This window comes from Megalobrama amblycephala, linkage group LG2, assembly GCF_018812025.1.
Source record: "Megalobrama amblycephala isolate DHTTF-2021 linkage group LG2, ASM1881202v1, whole genome shotgun sequence".
Lineage (NCBI taxonomy): Eukaryota > Metazoa > Chordata > Actinopteri > Cypriniformes > Xenocyprididae > Megalobrama > Megalobrama amblycephala.
Window position 1 is genome coordinate 59,077,782 of NC_063045.1, and position 21,475 is coordinate 59,099,256.

General features: G+C 38.0%; 1 protein-coding gene across 1 annotated transcript in view; it reads left to right on the forward strand.

The window, feature by feature from the left end:
* Positions 1-219: 219 nt before the first annotated feature.
* LOC125262471 (myosin-IIIb) overlaps positions 220-21,475 on the forward strand; it is a 32,852-nt gene continuing 11,596 nt past the window's right edge. The window contains exons 1-8 of the mRNA XM_048181254.1: positions 220-495; positions 734-799; positions 893-1,023; positions 3,864-3,966; positions 12,127-12,229; positions 12,367-12,523; positions 17,952-18,054; positions 18,275-18,400. Of these exons, the coding sequence (XP_048037211.1) occupies positions 388-495; positions 734-799; positions 893-1,023; positions 3,864-3,966; positions 12,127-12,229; positions 12,367-12,523; positions 17,952-18,054; positions 18,275-18,400 (897 nt within the window). The 5' untranslated portion in view covers positions 220-387. The remainder of the gene's footprint in view (positions 496-733; positions 800-892; positions 1,024-3,863; positions 3,967-12,126; positions 12,230-12,366; positions 12,524-17,951; positions 18,055-18,274; positions 18,401-21,475) is intronic.

Sequence of the window (21,475 nt, forward strand, 5' to 3'; positions counted from 1 at the left end):
CTTTGCAGATGTTGTTTATGCTCAAACAGCAACATTACACAATAGCTAAAGTTAAAAAAGTGAAATCATAATCAACCGCTTTAAAAAAAAATTTAGATGAACAATAAAGTGATTGATAGATTAAATGATAACGGAATTTGAATTCTGGGTAACATCAAATTTGATGTTGTTGTGAGGAAAGGGTTAATGATAGTTCGTTTATTAGCTGAGGGCGGAGAGAGAGAGAGAGAGTGAGTGCGCGCGAGAGAGACGCGCGCGTGCACAGAATCAACTGATTCAGCCACTGCGTGGAAGTGACCGACCGTGAATATAAACACGAGCTCTTCTCTTGTGATGCGAGACGGAAAGATTTGACAGTCAGAAATTCACGTACAGTATTAGAGACGAATGATGATGGAGGAAAACCTGCCTGAAGATCTGGCGAATCTGTCAGAGCTGGACGAGAAAAGTTTGCTGGAGGTTTTAACAGGACGGTTTACACAGAACCTCATCTATGTGAGTAAAATACATCTTAAGACGGGTTTACCACCTAAAATACCACAAATCAATGTAAAGTGTGAAGTAAACCAGCTGTGTTAATGGTTTATTATCTGGAGATTAGAAAACAATGAGCTCTTGTTCTCTGGGACAGTTGTTGTTCACTAACTGTATGTAAATGCTACTGCCTTAACCTCATTTATATCACTGACAGATGTGATTAACTGAATTAATATGTGTTTTTATGTATTTACAGACCTATATAGGAGACATCTTGGTGGCTATAAACCCATTTAAATATCTTTCAATCTATGAAAAAGGGGTAAGCATGTGATTTGTTAGCTGAAATTGAGGAAAATACAATGAAAAACATGTTTAAGTTAATAATGGAGTTGATATTCTGACTCATTTGCAGGTATCTGAGCAATATAAGTGCCATGAGAAGAAGTCTTTGCCCCCTCATATATTTGCTGTGGCGGATCGAGCATATCAGTCCATGTTGGGACGTCTGGCCACGGGACCCAAGAACCAATGCATCGTGATCAGGTTTGTGTTAATTCACCAAAACCAGTGCTTTCTGAGGGATTTTCAGTAATTTTAGATGGTCGTATGGTGACGTGTGTCAGTGCAGTATGAAAATTCTTGCCCAGTCATGCTTGTTTTCCCATGAGACATGCAGAGACAAGACGAGTCACATCAAATGTGTTTCATCTGTAAACACAAGCAGAAACTTATCGACATGCAAACTTGGGTTAGTACAAATCTGAGACTCCTAAAGCTTTCAGGCACAGACTTTTCTTTTCCAGTTAATCAAACTCCATTAGTCTGCTTTAAAATACACACATATGTCCTGTATAACTTCACAACCTTCAGACTTTGCCTAATCATCAGGTTTGATTTGAGGAACTTTCCTTGTCTACTTTCAGTTTCGACCCGTATGAGACTAACGGTGAAAATTTCAGATGGATTTTAGCTGCTTGTTTCCTTCATAACTCAATAGTACGGATGATGGCTGTACTCGTTACTGTATCCGGTATCATATTTAAGGTTTTTCCTACGTGCAGCCTTCCTCCGAGACTCCGCACTGCTGCTTTACCATTAGAATAGCCGGCTTAATGTATTTTTCAGAAATGGAGCCCCATGGTTGATTTCTCAGACTCATTCTGTGCATTGATAGGGAACGGAGCGGTGCTAAAGACAAAAAGTCACTGGGAAACAGACTTTCTCTGATTGTGTAACCAGTAAACCCACAACCCTCAATAGAGACCAATGGTGCCGCCACACTTAGTAACCATACAGCCGTCCGTGAATGAGACCAGTACCACTGGAGTGAGGCTGATAGTCACCCAGACAACAGGGAAAGAATGCTTTTAATGCATACAATGACAAGGCAAGACATAAAAGCCGTAAAAGTATGCCTTTGTCATCAGTTATTAATAACGGTGGTATTTTTGGAAAGCAGAGAAATGTTTGATGTCCGAATGTTATTGTGGCTCCCCAGATTGTGATTATTCGGATGTAAATTGGCTTTGAAATCAGATAAAATCATGCAAATTTTTTTGTGAAAAATATTGACTAAATTCCAGCTTTTGATTTATGGGTGAATGTAAAAAAATTTAAGATTTTTTTTATTAACAGTATAAAATTCACATATATATACACACAGTCAAACCAAAAATTATTCAGACATTTTTGATATTTTTGTTATATTTTTACTAGTAGGTGCAGGACACTATAGTTCATTTATGTAAGTGAGGATAGCAAAATAAAGTAAACTGTGACATATTATGCCCAAATATTCTTCATACAGTGGACGACCAGTAAAATTGATAAAAATTTGGAACCAAAATTATTCAGACACTTTGACCTGAACGTGTTTTGCTTAAGTGTTATCTGACATAATTAAGATTATTTTTTCTGACAGTTTAACTCAGAGATCTTGTTATGTTTTATTACCTTTTTTTTAAACTATAGTGAATAAACTGTAATAATGAAATGTTCAAGGTGTCTGAATACATTTTGGTTTGACTGTGTGTATATATATATATATATATATATATATATATATATATATATATCTGTTTTTCATGGTTTTTGTTAGTAAATTTCATTTACTGTAATTAGAAATTAATGTTTTTGAGGGAAACATTCCAGGATTTTTCTCCTTATAGTGGACTTCACTGGGGTTCAACGGGTTGAAGGTCCAAATGTCAGTTTCAGTGCAGCTTCAAAGAGCTCTACATGATCCCAGATGAGGAATAAGGGTCTTATCTAGAGAAATGATCTGTCATTTTCTCTCTCAAAAAAAAAAAAAATCTTTTAGCCACAAATGCTCGTCTTGCACTGCTCTGCGATGCGCCACGCATTACATAATCACATTGGAAAGGTCACGCATGATATAGGCGGAAGTACCGCAGTAGGGTGAAAAACTCCATCTCATTTTCTCCTCCAACTTCAAAAACGTCCAACATCGATGTTTTACCTTTTTTTTGTAATGGCCGTTTGACTTAGTCTTTCCACGTTCACTTTGTAGACACTGGATCAGTACTTCCACCTACGTCACGCTTGACCTTTCCAACATGATTACGTAAATTTTTGAGCAAAAATTGCAGAGCAGTGCAAGACAAGCATTTGTGGTTAATATATATAAAATATATGACAGATCATTTCTCTAGATAAGACCCTTATTCCTCGTCTGGGATCATGTAGAGCTCTTTGAAGCTGCACTGAAATTGACATTTGAACCTTCAACCCGTTGAACCCCAGTGAAGTCCACTATAAGGAGAAAAATCCTGGAATGTTTTCCTCAAAAACATTAATTTCTTTTTGACTGAAGAAAGAAAGACTTAAAAATCTTGGATGACATGGGGGTGAGTAAATTATCAGGAAATTTTAATTCTGAAGTGAACTAATCCTTTAGGTGCATTCCATTTTGCGTACTTGTGCACTATTCTATGACGTTTTTAAGTATAAATAGTGCAAGTAGTGCGTTCACACACAAAATTCCAAAAAGAAAAAGTCCACTTTTTAATACCCAGATGATGCACTAAATGAACGGAAAAAACGAAGTGTGGAATGTTGGACACTTCATGCACTCAACTGTCACACCTTTAATTATGTAGTGGAGGGGGAGAGGGAATCAGACTCCGATGTTAAATGACAAAATAACCTTATACAATTCACGCACTACATGGATAAGTACATAGTGCATAGTGCGTCATTTGGGATGCAATTTTTGTCAAAATCTTTTGATTTTGGCCATGCTTTTGTTTGCTCTTTTATCTTGATGTGCTTTAGTTACACTTTTGTATCATTGTCCAGTGGCACTAGCCTTTGTTACATTATAATACTAACAGTCTGATATGTTGTATCCGTTTGTCCCCCAGTGGTGAGAGCGGCGCGGGTAAAACCGAGAGCACCAAACTGCTGCTGAGACACATCATGGAGCTGTGCAAGGCCAACTCACAGCTAGAGCAGCAGATCCTGCAGGTATGTCCCATCAGATGCATCTGCCAGCGTTCATTTGAATATAGCCACCAGGTTTGCACAGATTAGGACATCAATGATGTGTGTCGAGATTGCCCGCTGTGATCAGGTGGTCGGGTGTTTGAATTACAGGCAGGAAGCTGACACTGCGCCCTACCCTTGTCGCCACTGCTGGTGTGTATGTGTGTTACAGACACATGTGGTTTCTGACATATTCAAATGGTGGGTATATGGGGTGTGTTTAATTTGTTTGTTATAATGTGTTTTTGGGAATGGCTTAAAGAGCCCATGAAATCAGACTTGGAGTTTCGTGGCTTTCAGTTCATGTCTATTATCGTTCATGTGCATGTTAAAATAATGTTTTTTAGCTAGTCGTTGACCATTATTTTTTTTATTTTTTTTAATGGCTTAGAGAGCATGCCATATATAAAATACGAACACACACCGATCAGGCATAACATTATGATCACTGACCGGTGAAGTGAATAACACTGATTATCTCTTCATCACGGCATCTGTTAGTGGGTGGATATATTAGGCAATATGTGAACATTGGGTGCATCTCAATCAGTTCCCTAGCTCATGAATCAGCATATCGTGTACACTCATTCGGGCACTGGTAAGGACAGTAACGGACGCTGACTCTCTACACATTGGGACACTTATGACTCCATTTCCAGCGAAGTGACAACGTCCTCATTGTACAGCATCACTACTGCTATTTATGCACACAAGCAGAGCTGATATCATTCTGACAGTACTTGGAATGTTATTTAAAGTACATTATGATAAATACTTGTTGCATATACATGCAACATTTCAGCCGTAAATAAATTATAAATGTTAGCTAGATTGTTCATTACCTGTCAAGCGATGTATGTTTATGCTGAAATATAATTTAAAAAATGGTTTGCATTTTAAAAAAAACATCTATTGCGTGTCGTTAGGTGTAGTGAGTTGGCTCACATGATTTAAGTTTCGCTCTTCAGAACTTACATTAAGGGAGCATAGTGAGCATCGATCCTCCTTGGTTTTTATGGTGCGTTGTGGGACTTTTTAGGGAGTGAATGTTTCAGTGCTCTGGAAGGATTCTGAAATTGAGACAACCCTTAAAATGGCCGACTCCCTGATCAGTGCCCTGACTTCTGAACTAGGGAGCTGATTGAGACGCACCCATTTTGTCCTCAAAGTTGATGTTAGAAGCAGGAAAAATTGGTAAGTGTAAGAATTTGAGCGAGTTTGACAAGGGCCAAATTGTGATGGCTAGATGCATCTCCAACTCCACTGCAGCTCTTGTGGGGTGTTCCCAGTCTGCAGTGGTCAGTATCTATTAAAAGTGCTCCAAGGAAGGAACAGTGGTGAACCGGCGACATGGTCATGGGCGGATGAGACTCATTGATGGCTGGCCCGTGTGGTCCGATCCAACAGACGAGCTACTGTAGCTCAAATTGCTCAAGAAGTTAATGCTGGTTCTGATAGAAAGGTGTCAGAATACACAGTGCATCACAGTTTATTGCGTATGGGGCTGCATAGCTGCAGACTAGTCAGGGTGCCCATGCTGAACCCTGTCCACCGCCGAAAGAGCCAACAGTGGACACGTGAGCATCAGAACTGGACCACAGAGCAATGGAAGAAGGTGGCCTGGTCTGATGAATCATGTTTTCTTTTACATCACGTGGATGGCCGGGTGCGTGTGCGTCACTTACCTGGGGAACACATGGCACCAGGATGCACTATGGGAAGAAGGCAAGCTGGCGGAGGCAGCGTGTGATGCTTTGGGCAATGTTCTGCTGGGAAACCTTGGGTCCTGCCATCCATGTGGATGTTACTTTGACATGTACCACCCGTCTAAGCATTGTTGCAGACCATGTACACCCTTTCATGGAAACGGTATTCCCTGGTGGCTGTGTCCTCTTTCAGCAGGATAATGGGTCCTGCCAGAAAGCGAAAATGGTTCAAGAATGGTTTGAGGATCGAGTTTTGAGGTGTTGACTTGGCTTCCAAATTCCCCAGATCTCAATACAAAGAGCATCTGTGGGATGTGCTGAACAAACAAGTCAGATCCATGGAGGCTCCACCTCGCAACTTACAGGACTTAAAGGATCTGCTGCTAACATCTTGGTCCAGATACCACAGCACACCTTCAGGGGTCTAGTGGAGTCCATGCCTCGACGGGTCAGGGCTGTTTTGGCAGCAAAAGTGGACCAACACAATATTAGGAAGGTGGTCATAGTGTTAATGCCTGATCGGTCTGTGTATGTGTATATCACACACTGTTTAATTTAAATTATATAAATGTGTATTTGCTAAATGCTAATGAGATCAGAAAGTATTATAGCTTTTGCTTTTCTTTTACTAATAATCGAAAAGCAAACGTTTTAAAAGTTTGTCGTACACTGCGTACTTTCTTTCTTTAACAGCTCTGTCTAATAATTAAACAGAACTGTTAAACAGCAGCCAGTAAACTAAGTTAGACGGAAAATGGGAGCTCAGGCGCTGACGTTCTCACATCTTTTGAAATAAAAGTCCCTCACACTGTCAAATTAAAAGCTTCTGATACATGAGCCAAGCAGAAAAACTTATTCGGCTGATACATATATATAAAAACTGCCAAATATCAGGCAATATATCTAATCAAATGCCCTCTTATAATATCAAATCAGGTTATATTAGGTTATTGGCTATTTATTTTTAAAAGCAACAATCTCTTTGATATGTCCTTCTCAAACTTTGTATATAAATACTCAAGTGGTTTCATGTGGGTGCGACTGCAATAATTTTGACCTGTTGTCTGTAATTTGAGGTCTCGGGACGGTTTGAGGAACAGATGTTAACATTTCGGGTTATTTCTGTTGTTCCTTCATCACAGTGCAGGATTTCCTGGTTCGGTTTAGTGTTGTGATATGATACGAATTGGTATCGTACTCCTATTTCACCATATGACCCTCTCATTATAGGGTGTACATGATACTATAAAACACATTTCCATGTTGTCATGCTCACACTAAAATGTATCATATCTGCCACTCATACTGCGTCAGTGTAAACATTACAAAACATCCAGGTTTCATTGCACATTACACGTCTTACTGGTTTCAACAGCAGGTTGGTTCGTTTGGAGTCATTTGCACAACATCTTTTGTTTTTTATTGGTCAAAACACCAGGTATAAACTAAGATAAGAATAGTTAGTTTCCTGTATTGCTTCAGATCTTTGAAATAGAAAGAGTTATCATAAAGGTTACATACATCATGTCCAGTTCTTGACACATCATATGCTTTTTGTATGGCATTAATTCTGATGAAATGAGAAAGTTACTTAAACGTTGTAAATGTCAATGTGTTTTGAGAAACTCTCTGAGCAAGTCTTCTTTAAACTCATGGTGTGGTTGGTTATTCTCCGTTTATTTATATGTGTTATGCTGTTCTTAGTCTTCGTAGTTACTATAATTGCTGTGGTTTTATTTTCCTTGCTGTTTCCTGGTTTGAACCAGCAGAGAGAGTGAGAAATACGGCATCTTGTTTCAAATGCAGTCATATGCAATTTAACAGTAGCTCTACTTTACATACATTTACATAGATCTACCACTTAAATAAACAAGTGAATGTTGTCAAAACGTTTTAGGTTTTGATTATGGCAACTTTCTACAATGTACAATTAAAGACGTTGAAAATGTTTTATCTGTAGACTGCACAGTTTGCATTATTTGAATGCTGAAAAACAAGTATTGTAAGAATTATTAAAGGTTTTTACATCAACATAAATTTCATACACTATTAACCCTCAGGGGTCTGAGGCTGATTTGGGGCCTGGAGAAGTTTTGACATGCCCTGACATTTGTGCTTTTTTCAGTTGTTCATAAACATATTAATGGAAAAAGTGTCATTACACTGTATTCAGCACAAACTAGGCTACAATAATATGTAAGGAACATGTATGTACATGATTGTATTTTTGAAGGAATAACGTTTATGCGTGGTTATTGAAAAAACAAAAAACTTAAGTCACTGAAATAAAGCCAAAAAATATATATTAAATCTGTGTTCACAAGACTTCTGGGTATTGGAGGTTTGGAGTTTTTGCTTCAAAATTATGTAAAAATTATCATTCCTACTCCTTCATATAAAACAATAGAGAGATTTAAATTTTCTAAAACATCTTTGGTCAAGAAACACAGTATGCGTGGAGGCGTGAATAATCATGAATAATGGGTGATTCTCACCTGAGAAGACAAAAGAATCGCATAAAAGAGCTCTAATGACCTGCATAAATAATGAGGCCTTTCAGTCAGATGGGCTGTGAAAAAACCCTCTGTTGATCATGTCTTAAGCTCATCATAATGTAAATCAAACATACAGAAAAAACAGCAATACTGTGAAATATTTACAATATTACAATTTAAAATAATGGTATTCTATTATTAAAATATAATGCATTTCTATGATACAAAGTGTCTGAACAGTTATGTTACCTCTATGGCATTTCATATAGGCTTTTAGCTTAAAAGCATGCACATTTGGAGAAATATTGATGGATTCTCATGTTTATGTCAATTTTCTATACAGAGGAGTATTTATTCATTATTTATTGTCGTCACTGTGAACGCTGGATAGTGTGTTTACAATTCATACTTGCAGCCGGAGGGTACTCTGTGCACTTTTAGTCCACAAATGCCAATGCTAAAGAAGAATAGGCAATCCAGGAAATAACTGAACTAACAGAGGCCAGAGATCGCTAACTATGGCTATTCAAAACACTTTTCAAGACAATAAATACACGATTGAGACGATGTATGCATGTATTGACTGAATTTGCGTCTGAATAGCGCTCCCTCCGTGGGCGTGGCCGCATTAGCGGATAATGAGCTGAATCAAGGACTTCTGACATAGCTCTCTTTTCATACAGATTACATAAACACAGAAGGTTTGTTTTCGATTTGACTTACACGATTTAAAACCTGACATTTCAACGTTTTTTTTAGACATAAGTCAAATTTTTTTGTGATTAGTATTCACTAAGTTACAGTTAATTTTCTGAGAACTATCAGATTGGAGTTCGTTCAGAGGGAGACGAGAGATCACGCATCATGTTAGTTTTCTTTATTTTACAAAAAGCACAACATTTTGTTTTTACTCTGAGTGTACACAAATAAAAGAAGATATTCCACAGATTAAAATGGTGTATAGCTCTTAATTGTATGTGCAACATTGACGGAGTATTTTGAGTCTCTTTCACACTGGTTAGAAAAAAAAGCGGTGATCACGCCGGCGTGACCGCCGACCCGAGGGAGTTAAAATCAAATAAACAGTCTGTAATAAAATAAGAACAAATAAACTACAAGCAATAGCATAAATAAAAACAATAGAACAAAGATGCATATTAAATAAAGTTTAAATAATTAAATAAAGTGTGCTGTCACTTTAAGAGCTAATGCACTGATCCAGTATACTGATACTATTACGCATGCGTTTTCTTTCTCGACTGTTTACATTCACTTAACACATAACTGACAATGTTTACTAGGATACTTGCCAAGATGGGAGTTTTGACATCATTTTGTGTGAAATTGTCCGTTAAAGAAGAAGTGAAAGAGAGCTAAATTCGGTACTTGCATGCTGTCCGATGCAGCTTTTTGGGCACATACTTCAGATTTGCAGTTTGTGCACACTAAACTTATCGCACACCATCTTTTGCGTCGTCTTGCGCTTGAATGTTTAAATTGCCGAGGCTTAAAAATGCATGCAAATGATAAACTTTTTGAGTTTCCTGTATGAGTTTTTTTCTCTGTTGAACACAAAAGAAGAAAGAAGGGTGTGTAAGTGATGACAAAACTTTCATTTTTGGGTGGATTATCCCTTTAAGTTTGAGTGTTTCTTGAAGCATCAATCATACCTGCAAATGTAATATATAAAAAAAGTATTCATCCATCTGCCATTGGTCAGACAAATACATAATAGGTTAAGCCAAGATTTTATCAAGTCTGAGCTCTCAGACTGCCAGTATTTAAAAAGGTTATAAAACCTTTACACATTAATATTGTCCCTGGTCTCACAATACTCTCAGTAAGACAGGATGTCTGGGGGAGTTCAGAGAAACATATAAGAAGTTTAGGAAGTGACCATGACTCTCTAGAGAATTGCATCAGCCAGAACGGTTCATCCGCCAGTGTGATTCAGGAAAATCTTACTGTTATATTACCCAATCAGGACGTGATACACTTTGACCCCCATTTGCGCATGGAGTTGGCAACCTTTGTTCCATGTTACTTCTCTTTCTGCACATATGTTTCCGTATAACACATTTCAACATCCTGTTCCTTGAATGTGTGATGTGCTTTAAGGTTTAAGACAGTTGAAGAAAATTTTCTGTTTTCATACTGTATGTTTGCATGGAGGCGTGTGTGTTTGTGTGCAAACTTTGCTCTCAGCTCCTAAAGTGGAATAACTAGTTTTGGGATCTCCAGAACAAAGCAGAGATTCAGCAATCCAGATTCACAGTTTTCTTTTGCTGTCTTGACAGTTGGTTCACGTTTCACTGTTGTCATAATGGTCCTAAAGTAAAGTCTTATTGCTCAGGTTGCTCTTTCATAGAGCAGGAGAGTTATATTATGAATCCAGTTAGTCACAGATAAAAAAAAATCTAAAAAATGAAAAATAAACACAAATCAGTCAATAGTTGACGTACAGTAAAAGTATAGAACTAAAAAGTCAATTCCCAATGTTCCCGAGTTCCCAATGAGATGTTTGACTTTTGATGGCAGGCTGAACACAATTTAAAACATTGTTCTTCAACAATATAATATATATATATATATATATATCGGTACACAAGCATTTCATACATATTAAATATAATGAATATAAGCATTTCTCTAATAAAATGTTCATTTCTCTAGTGAACTAAATGCTGTGGACACTAAATGACTTGCCTGAGGTAAATGTAATGCTACGTGAGATATTATTCTCAAGCTGTTTTATTGATGTCTTTCTGCTTTTGAAACACTTGAGAAATTACACGTATACAGGGCTGGGCGATACAGCTAGAAAACTTATCATGATATAATGTTTCATATTGTTCGGTATTGATAATTATTGGAAAATTTATTTATTTATTTAAAAAGGACACTAGAAAAAAAGTTTGAATTTAACCAATGCATTTTTAATTTAGGCAAACAACAAATAATTTAAAATAAATAAAATATAAACAAATCTTTCATATATTACAGCGATCTTGACAGTTGTTCATGCAACCGAACTTCATGTCTGTTTAAATTTTAAGACATTTAAGTTGAACTATATCGAGAGGTTATATCGGAAAAAAAAATTCTATCGTTATCGATTTAAGACATACAGTCAATAATATCGATACCGTTTTATCGCCCAGGCCTACGTAAACGTATCTATGCATAGATCGTCTATTCTTCTTCTTTTGTGCTTTTTCTTGTTGTGGCGGTTAGCAAACAGCATTGCATTGCCGCGCGCCCCCCCTTCTGGATTCGAGTGTGGATCGCCTGCGACTGACTGTATTCGTCGTCTGACTGTATGCACCGAACCAAATTTTTCTTCAAGAATGATACAGAGCGAAGAGATGGTTACAACTACACAGCCCAGCCTAAGATAGCTTTCATATTGGGAGATATTTTCATGCATCAGGAATCTGCTTTTAAAATGCGGGGTATTGAAATCGCGTTTGAATGCGTGCATTATTTTTGCTTTAGATTTCACAGTCGCGCGTACTCTGTGAATAGGGAGCGGCGGTGCTGAGTGCCCATTCTACAAGATAAGACATTTGTTAGACTGTTGTGCAACGAATCCTCCGCCATGGTCTTGTCATTGAAGGTGTAATGTAAATGTAGCGGTGGCATATTCTATCCTAATTTCACCCTCACACTCGGTCATGGCAATATCGCAAAACAGCTTTTCACCTCAATGAGAAATCTTGTCACATTTAATCAAATTAAATTATATATATTACACACAGAGTTTTTTGATAAGAAAAATATATTAAATATATTAAAAAACTAATGAAAAAGTGAGAATTGATGTTGTGACCAAAACATGGACATTCCCTCAACCAACATTTTAGTGAATTCTACGACTGATTTAAAAAAAAAAAAAAAAATTCTGTTTAGATTCACGAGTTTGTCTGCTTGTGTTGAAATAGGTGAATCCACTTCTCGAGGCCTTTGGAAATGCTCAGACAGTCATGAATGACAACAGCAGTCGCTTCGGGAAATATATTCAGCTCCGCTTCCTGAACTCTTCAGGTAAAAAGATAACACTTTTCACTCTGACCGTAATGGATCATATAACTTGGCAGCTTCCACTGGGTGTGTTTCTTGACCTGTAAATCAATTCAGTATTCTTCAATTGAACTTTAATCTGTATTTTGTTGCCTTTGTAGTCAAAGGGGCCAAAATCAATGAGTACCTCCTGGAGAAATCACGTGTGGTTCACCAGGATGAGGGTGAGCAGAACTTCCACATCTTCTACTTTATGTTGGCTGGCATTTCCATTGAGGATAAAGAGATATATGGCCTCCTGGATCCTACGCACTACCGGTGAGTCATCTGTGATGTCATTCCCTTTTGAAAACTGGATCAGCAGCATTGTTTATGATGCACATCATAGATTAGCATCTTATCCATGCAGTTTATTGGAGGTGTGTCACATGTCGCCTCATACAGAACTATTTGTGGCACGGACGGCATGTCCTTAGTACAGTGTTTACTGTGTAAAAGGTTGATACAAAACATTGTGAGGTGATACTAAGATCTGATTGGATGAGACACATTTGAAGACACTCGAGGTTGTGGGTTAGAGTGAATTTATTATGGTTAAGTGGGTTTTGGACAATTCACATGAGCCTGAGTTACAAAGGATTCAAATATAAATGTTACAATGTTACAATCATTTTTAAAAGATATATTGGCTATTAAATTGTATTTAATTTAACTTTCAGTTTGTGTTGGGGGTCAAATATGCCCCCTATTGGTTTCCATGCAAAACTATGAAAAAGAGTCATGTTTTTACATAAAACCTATGAGCTTGTCAGAGACTAAAAATATATAAAATATGAGAAATTATGAACTCATATTGTGTTTAAAATAATTTAGGGTTCCATTTGACCCAATATGTTCTAAATTAGCAGCACAGACACAAAATAAAAAAATGTCTTTATTTTTTTATAACAACTCGACTGTTTGCACACTGAGGTGCAAATGAATACAACTTTGTATATATAGAAATATTTGTTCTTGGTTTAAAAGCACAATATGTGTTACGAATGGGAGACTCAGGCAGGGGATCCAAGTGCAGCGTTTATTTACAGTGTAAGCGTGGTCGTACAGGCAGGGTAAATCAGGAGCAAACAGGAACAGCAATGGACAGGCAGAGTCGTGGTCAAGGTACAGGCAGTGGATCGAGGCAGGTAGATATCACTCACGGGTCGGTGTACAAAGCAAGGGTCAGGACAGGCAGCAACGGGTCAATAAACAGGAAACAGGCAGGATCGGTAACAATAAACAGGCAGGCAATAAACACAGGGAAACGCTCGGAAATGTCACACAGGGTAAACAAGACTTCGCGATTAGATGGTGTGAGTGAGAGTCCTTTTATAGTCCAGGTAACAAGCTGCAGCTGGGTGTGGTGATTAGTGAGGAGTGTGTGCATGGCTGTATGTGGCGATAGGTGATTGGTGTGGAGTGAACATGTGACTGACAGGGAGAATTGTGGGAAGTGTAGTCCGGGGAGTGACAGGAACAGACGGTGATCGTTACAATATGAAAGATTTTTGTATTAAAATATCCAAAAACCACTAGAACAATGTTATATATTTTGTTGACTTGTGTACTTTACATTATCCCAAATGTTTCCAACCATGTTTAAATCCAGAGAAATCGGCAATTATAACCAGTGTAACCATGTCATTGACATCATATCCACGTTACCCTCGATTTCCGCTTTTACTTCCCTAAACCATGGAAACATCAAAGACGCTCTAATATATTATATGTTTTACTAGACAGGTGAGCAACTGTTTGGAAACCTTTATCGACAGAACACTAATCATGTTATATACTGTAGCTCAACACAGTTAATCATATTGTTTGAATCTCTTGTTTTCTTGATTTAAAAAAAGTAAAAAAGTAAATGAGACAACGCTCTTTTGTCAAGTGGCTAACATAGCATAATCAGAAAGCGCTTTATTTGTAGTAACAGTAATACAGCATTTTCTCCATTATACAATGTTTTAAAATGAATTGCATGCCGTTTAACAACACAAGATTAGATTACTGCAATATGCAACAAGTGTCTCATACCAGCTGCCAAGCGAACACGCAGAGTAACGTTATAATATAACTATCAACACACTGTAAAATGTATATTTAGTATGATTCTTTTGACCAGGTAAACGCTGCGTTACCCCACAATTTTAATTTGTCAAATAAACTGACCTGTTTGGGTAGTACACTTGCTGCTTTTTCATTTGAATGAAATGAAATAAAATAATGTGAATTTAAGTGATCAAACATAACTGTAACAAAGTTCAAGTTCAGGGATGAAGGAGGCAGAAACCGGCAAATGTTCAGTGTAGCTTCAATCGTAGTAGACATAAACAACAAAATGAAAGGAGTGGCAGCAGCCGACTGCGGCATGTAAGCATAATAAATAAAGTGACTTAAAATGCCCTAGGCCTGGTCCTTTATCACCCTTCACTGTCATCATTTGACAGGTATCTGTCTCTCATTAGCATTCACTCATTCCACTCCCATGGCTCTCGGCCCCACCCTGCTTCATACCACAGTAACGTTAATAAAACTTAGCTCATCCATGAACTTGATTTCTGCCTTAAGTCCAGTCGGATTGCTTTCCTTTGGAAGTGGAGGTGAAGACGACAGCTCCCATGATTCCACGCCCATTCACAGCGTCATCAAGCTACGCCTTTGTTATTGTTTTGAATAAGAGAAATCTAGCAGTGAAAAATTCTGTGCTTTTAAGTAAAAATAAATACCATTTAGTGTAAATAGCCTCTGCCTTTTCGTTATGTCTGCTTTTCAAACCCTTGTGAGGGTAAAATAGATTTATCATCACATTTCTTTTCAGTGCAGCAACAAATTAGTGATTGAAATCTAAAAGTCTAACAACCAAATAGTGTTGACAAAATGATGCTTTGAGCGCTGTTGAGTGGATTCGTAAATACCTGATTGGCCTATGTGTTCACGCGCTCATCGGATATGTCTGTGATTGGCTACAATGATCAACGCTTCAAAAACATGTTGTAAATAAAGATCAATGACACACATACACACGGGAACGTTTGAAAGCAGGCGTCTATCAGTGAACTGGTCTGCTGATAGACGCCTGCTTTCAAACGCTCCCTTGCGTTGATCATTGTAGCCAATCACAGACATACACTATGGCCCAGTTTCACAGACAGGGCTTAGCCTAAGCCAGGATTAGGCCTTAGTTCAATTAGGGCATTTAAGAATTTTTTATAAATGTTCACTGGAAAAAAACATTGCTGGTGTATATCTTGAGACAAAACAATGACACTGACATATTTTAAAGGTCCCGTTCTTCGTGATCCCATGTTTCAAACTTTAGTTAGTGTGTAATGTTGTTGTTAGAGTATAATTAAAATCTGTAAAATTTTAAAGCTCAAAGTTCAATGCCAAGCGAGATATTTTATTTAACAGAAGTCGCCTACATCGAACGGCCAGTTTGGACTACATCCCTCTACTTCCTTCTTTAATGATGTCACTAAAACAGTTTTTTGACTAACCTCCGCCCACAGGAATACACAAGAGTTGCGTTTGTAGAGTGTGTTTGTCGCCATGTCGTCGAAACGCTGTTATTTTCATCCCGCAGTCCAATCACCGGGTCTGATTCCGGCTCAAATTGATAGGGTAAAATTAAAGACATGTTTACAATAACACTGAGCGCGTGCATCTCCACGTTATGGTAAGAGGCGTGACCTTTCCGGGCAAGGTGTGCTAAGCTGCTGTCGAATCACAACACAGGAACCGCTGGCACAATCAGAACTCGTTACGTATTTCTGAAGGAGGGACTTCATAGAACAAGGAAGTCATCAGCCCGTTTTTATGACAGTGGAAACAGCGGTATACAGATAAGTAAATTATGTGAAAAATACTGTGTTTTTTTTACACGCGAAACATGAACACATGTTATATTGCACACTATAAACACAATCAAACCTTCAAAAAACCACGAAAAACGGGACCTTTAAGATCTGTCAGTACAAGTTACTTTCAGTTAAAACAACTCAAACATGCATTTTAGTCTAGGACTAGCTTAAACCTTGTCTGTGAAACTGGGGGTATATTGCCAAAAGAATTGGGACACCCCTCCAAATCATTGAATTCAGGTGTTCCAATCACTTCCATGGCCATAGGTGTATAAAATCAAGCATCTACGCATGCAGACTGCTTTTACAAACATTTGTGAAAGAATGGGTCGCTCTCAGGAGCTCAGTGAATTCAAGCGTGGTACCGTGATAGGTTGCCACCAGTGCAATAAGTCCATTCGTGAAATTTCCTCACTACTAAATATTCCACGGTCAATTGTTAGTGGTATCATAACAAAGTGGAAGCAATTGGGAACAACAGCAACTCAGCCACGAAGTGTCAGGCCACAGAGCGGGGTCAGCGCATGCTGAGGTGCACAGTGTGCAGAAGTTGCCAACTTTCTGCAGAGTCAATAGCTACAGACCTCCAAACTTCATGTGGCCTTCAGATTAGCTCAAGTACAGTGCATAGAGAGCTTCATGGAATGGGTTTCTATGGCTGCATCCAAGCCTTACATCACCAAGTGCAATGGATGCAGTGGTGTAAATCACGCCGCCACTGGACTCTAGAGCAGTGGAGACGTGTTCTCTGGAGTGACCAATCACGCTTCTCTGTCTGGCAATCTGATAGACGAGTCTGGGTTTGGTGGTTGACAGGAGAACGGTACTTGCCTGACTGCATTGTTCCAAGTGTAAAGTTTGATGGAGGGGGGATTATGGTGTGGGGTTGTTTTTCAGGGGTTGGGCTTGAACCCTTAGTTCCAGTGAAAGGAACTCTTAATGCTTCAGCATACCAAGACATTTTGGAATTTCATGCTCCCAACTTTGTGGGAACAGTTTGGGGATGGTGACCAGTGCACAAAGCAATGAGTCCTGACCTCATAGATAGAGCACCTCTTGGGATGAATTAGAGTGGAGACTGTGAGCCAGGCCTTCTCGCCAACATCACTGCCTGACCACACAAATGTGTTTCTAGAAGAATGGTCAAAAATTCCCATAAACATACTCCTAAACCTTGTGGAAAGCCTTCCCAGAAGAGTTGAGGCTGTTATAGCTGCAAAGGGTGGGCCAACTCAATATTAAACCCTACGGATTAAGAATGGGATGTCATCAAAGTTCATGCATGTAAAGGCAGGCGTACCAAAACTTTCGGCAATATAGTGTATCTGATGTGCGTGAGAACACAAGGGCCAATCAGAGGTGTTCACGAATCCACTCAACAACGCTCAAAGCAACACATTTTTCATTTCAGTACCAACTTGGTATCATTGTTGGAACTTTTGACAACACTACAACCAAAAAAAACATCCTTTCATAGATTTTGTTAAACTGTGAATCTCAAATAGAAAGAAAAAGCAAATTTTACTTTTAAATTTTAAAAGACGAATCTTCAGTTTCAAGTAAAGTTTTCATGTTTCATGCTAAATATTTCATATTTAGTCTTTTTTTCTAAAATAAAGTTTTTCTGTAGATTTTTGGCAAATTGCATGGAAACCAGTGGGGGTCAGTTTCACCCCTAATACAATCATAGTTACTAAAGGTTGTACAGTCATTCCAAAATACATCTATGTGTTGAAACTTTGCATGCACATTCATGACCTAAATGAAAAGAAGTCCAAAAAATTCAAAAAGAAATAATATATTATACATAAAAAGAAATAACATATTTTTGTTCTTGTCAGTTATTTGAATGGCAGGTTTGGGCAGGAAGACGCAGTGCAGACCTGGCGTGTGAAATATGCTGAGGTGTGTAACGCAATGGACATGGTGGGATTTGAAGAGCAGGTAAGAACTAAACTCACTGTCATGTCAAGCATTGACAACAGTGTTCTGTGGTTTGACATGCTATACTTCATCTACAACTTAATATAACCTCTACTGATTAAATAAGATGCTACATTGAATATTCGAACTTTCAAAAATTATTCTACTGCAGCACCATTGAACTGCTTTAAAATGGCGTAATTACAGTTCCCGTTTCACATTCACATCATCTCATTTGTAGGAAAAGGTGGACATGATGACGATTCTAGCTGGCATTCTGTCCCTGGGAAACATCACCTTTGAAACGACAGACAGCGACGTTCTGAAGGTGTCAGAGACATCACGCGGCTGGTTAAAAGCTACTGCAGTGAGTTTCCTGTTTGTATTCTTGCAGATGTGTGGTAACACACAATTGGTCACAATTCACAAGTCATCATGGCACACTGTAGATGTGACAACTCTTTAACACCGTTAAATGCATTTAAAAAAAACGGTGCTCTTTTTTGTAAACAAGTGTGAAGCGAAATGGAAAGAAAAGTTTCAATCTCAAAGTCTGAAAACCTCAGCAGACCATGTGGCGCAAATGCTTGTACTTGCGAACGAATATAGTTGATCAACCTGGACTGCGTTTCTCTGTAGCGTAATGGTAGCAATGGTTTATATGATCTACTTAGGGCTGCATTTCCCAAAACTTTAAAATTGCGATTACTGTGCATAGGAAAGTAGTGGACGTTTCTTTAGTACCAAAATATGTGATATGGCTAAGTGCGGTTATCAAATGTAGCAAAAGTCAAAGCGCCAGGAATTGAACCTGTACTGCCAGATCCGAGAGGTTGTAAGCGCCGACTTAAAGCTGAACAGCGAAACTGAAGTAAAGTGCAAAAGTAAATATGTCTCACACATTTGTGTCTGTCATTTTGTTAATGTGAATGCCATTTTACACATTTGTAACTATTAATCTGCAACTACAACTTCGTAACACGAGTGTTTTGATAGTTGTCTGTGTGTGCAAAATGAAACATTCAGCTTTTCACATCAGGGCTCTGAGTGTAAATTTCAATTTACAAATACAAATATGAATACGACAAGTTCTCACATTCAAATCAGCAACCTCTTGGGTTTTGCTACTGTTTTACCTTCATAAATTTGCCCCTATTTGGGTGTGAGCAAAAACACACCGTTTTTGTGTGTCCCTTTAAGTGCAAATGAGCTGCTGCTCCCTGCCCCCTTTCCAGAAGAGGGCGGAGCTTTAACAGCTCAACAACAACAAAGCTGTAGAATCTCACGCAGCCAAAATGAGGATTGTCAGTAACGGTGTTCAGCCTTACATTGTTCAAACCGGAGTCGACACTGATGGAGAGACTCAGGAAGAAGTTACAACTTTTAGAATGAAACTGGACGTTTCTGAATGGTTAGTGGATAAATTTATGTAGTTGCTGTGGAGTTGATTCAACTCATCCACTAGCATGTGCCGTCATGTTAATCTTTTGTTTGTGAAGCAGTCCGGCGTAAAATGACGGCATGTCAACAACACTCTACTACAACAACACTTCCTCTTCTCTAAAGCAGCCCAACATGGCCTCACCCCCTTTTTTTGCGTATTCTCAGGGGCGGGGGTTTATGTAAATTTTGGTTTTTGTGATGTCACCAACCCGGGAAGAAGCTTGTTGTAGTCCCTACCAGCTGTTTGTTGTAGTCTTTAAAAAGCCATTTTTGAAAAAAAAAAAAAAATTGAACTTTGAGCGTCGTAACTTTGCAGATGTTGTTTATGCTCAAACAGCAACATTACACACTAACTAAAGTTAAAAAATGTGAAATCATAATCAAGCACCCCTTCAAATATTTAATTGCCTAGCTTATTTTGAGTGCGTTTAAAATGCCATTGCTGTGACATCACTTAGAGTGATTTAATCTTGTTGTTGCTAGTGTGTACAGGGTGGTTGTTTACAGGCAAAAACCAAACTGCTTGATTTTTTTTTTTTTTTTTTTTTTTTTTTTTTTTTCACCCCTAGATATGAGGGGGTTTTTTTCAGCTGTTTTCTGGTCCAGCAGGTGAAAAGGATGTGTCTGATCACACAGTAAAGTAACAGCACACTCTTCTCTACAAACGCGCATGATTTAAGAAATCATTTAAGGATGATGCACATGCTGAACTTTAATATTTAGTGCTATAGATTTGTTCACACCATTAACCCCAAACCATGATCAACAGTAATAGTGAAACTTCAGTTAAAAAAGCTGACACGTACACCAGGTTTTCTCGGGAGATGAATGTTAGTCTACCCTCCCAGCGTCACCTCGACCGCCCTACTGTTTAATCAGGTGAATTACGGCCTGTGTGCACACAAAGAAACTCTTTTAAGGGCAAGCTGAAGGAGGCGTGGGTCCGCCTACATCTGGCCTTTTACGATAAGACACACAGTGCACAGAAAAGCCAGAAGTGGCTATGTTTAGACTCTATTAGGTCGTCCTGCACGTATGGGGCAGTTAATAGTAGCACGTTGCATTTCCCTGACGCAGGACGATTTCCATATATCAAATCTACTGTGGCATACTTTAACTTATGGAGCAGATTGGGCAAATTAGATTTGAGGTGCCTTTTGTTGTACCAATGTATTGTGTCCACAATTGCCCCCAGCATCTAAATGAACAAATTAACGTGACCTTTCCTGTATGACATTTACGTCTTGGTCACGTTTGACTAGTCATTGTTCTTTCCAAATGGCAGGGTCTGTTTCTTTTTTTTTTTTTTTTTTTTTTTTTTTTTCTTTTGTGTTTTTTTTTCTAGCACAATTCATTCCTTACATTTGGTCTGTTTTGCATTGCACAACGTGATTTATAGCCGATAGCACGTTCAACATTCTTTGTTGGTCCTAAAATAACATTCCTTTAAAAGAATCCTGACACTAACCTCAGGTGTGCATGCATGTTTTAGAAGAAACTAGGGCTGCACAATTTTAGGGAAAATAAATCTAATTGCATTTTTTTTATTCCCTGACAAAAATTGCTGTTGCAATTAAACAATGCAATTGCATTAAACAATACAATTAAAAATAAATAAATAAATAACTAAATAAATAAAAATATATACTTGCTATACTTGTTTGTCCAGAATTTTGTAGTTCTATATCAATGTGGAATTTTGTGGTTCTATATCAATATATATCAATACTTAGTAAAACCAAAATAAGAAATATTACTGTTGCAATATTTTCCTGTAAAATAAAACAATCAATATATTGCCAATTTTGGGATATTGCATAAAAAAAGCTGGATGGAAATGCCAAGATGTGCATAAATTCTAAAAATGTGCATAAAAAACCTTTGCGCTCAATTAAGTCAGATATTTTTTATCCAATAAGAAGACATGCATAAACTATGTTATAAACACATTTACTGAATAAATCCCTCGATGGTCAAAAAACTCATGTGACTTTGCCTC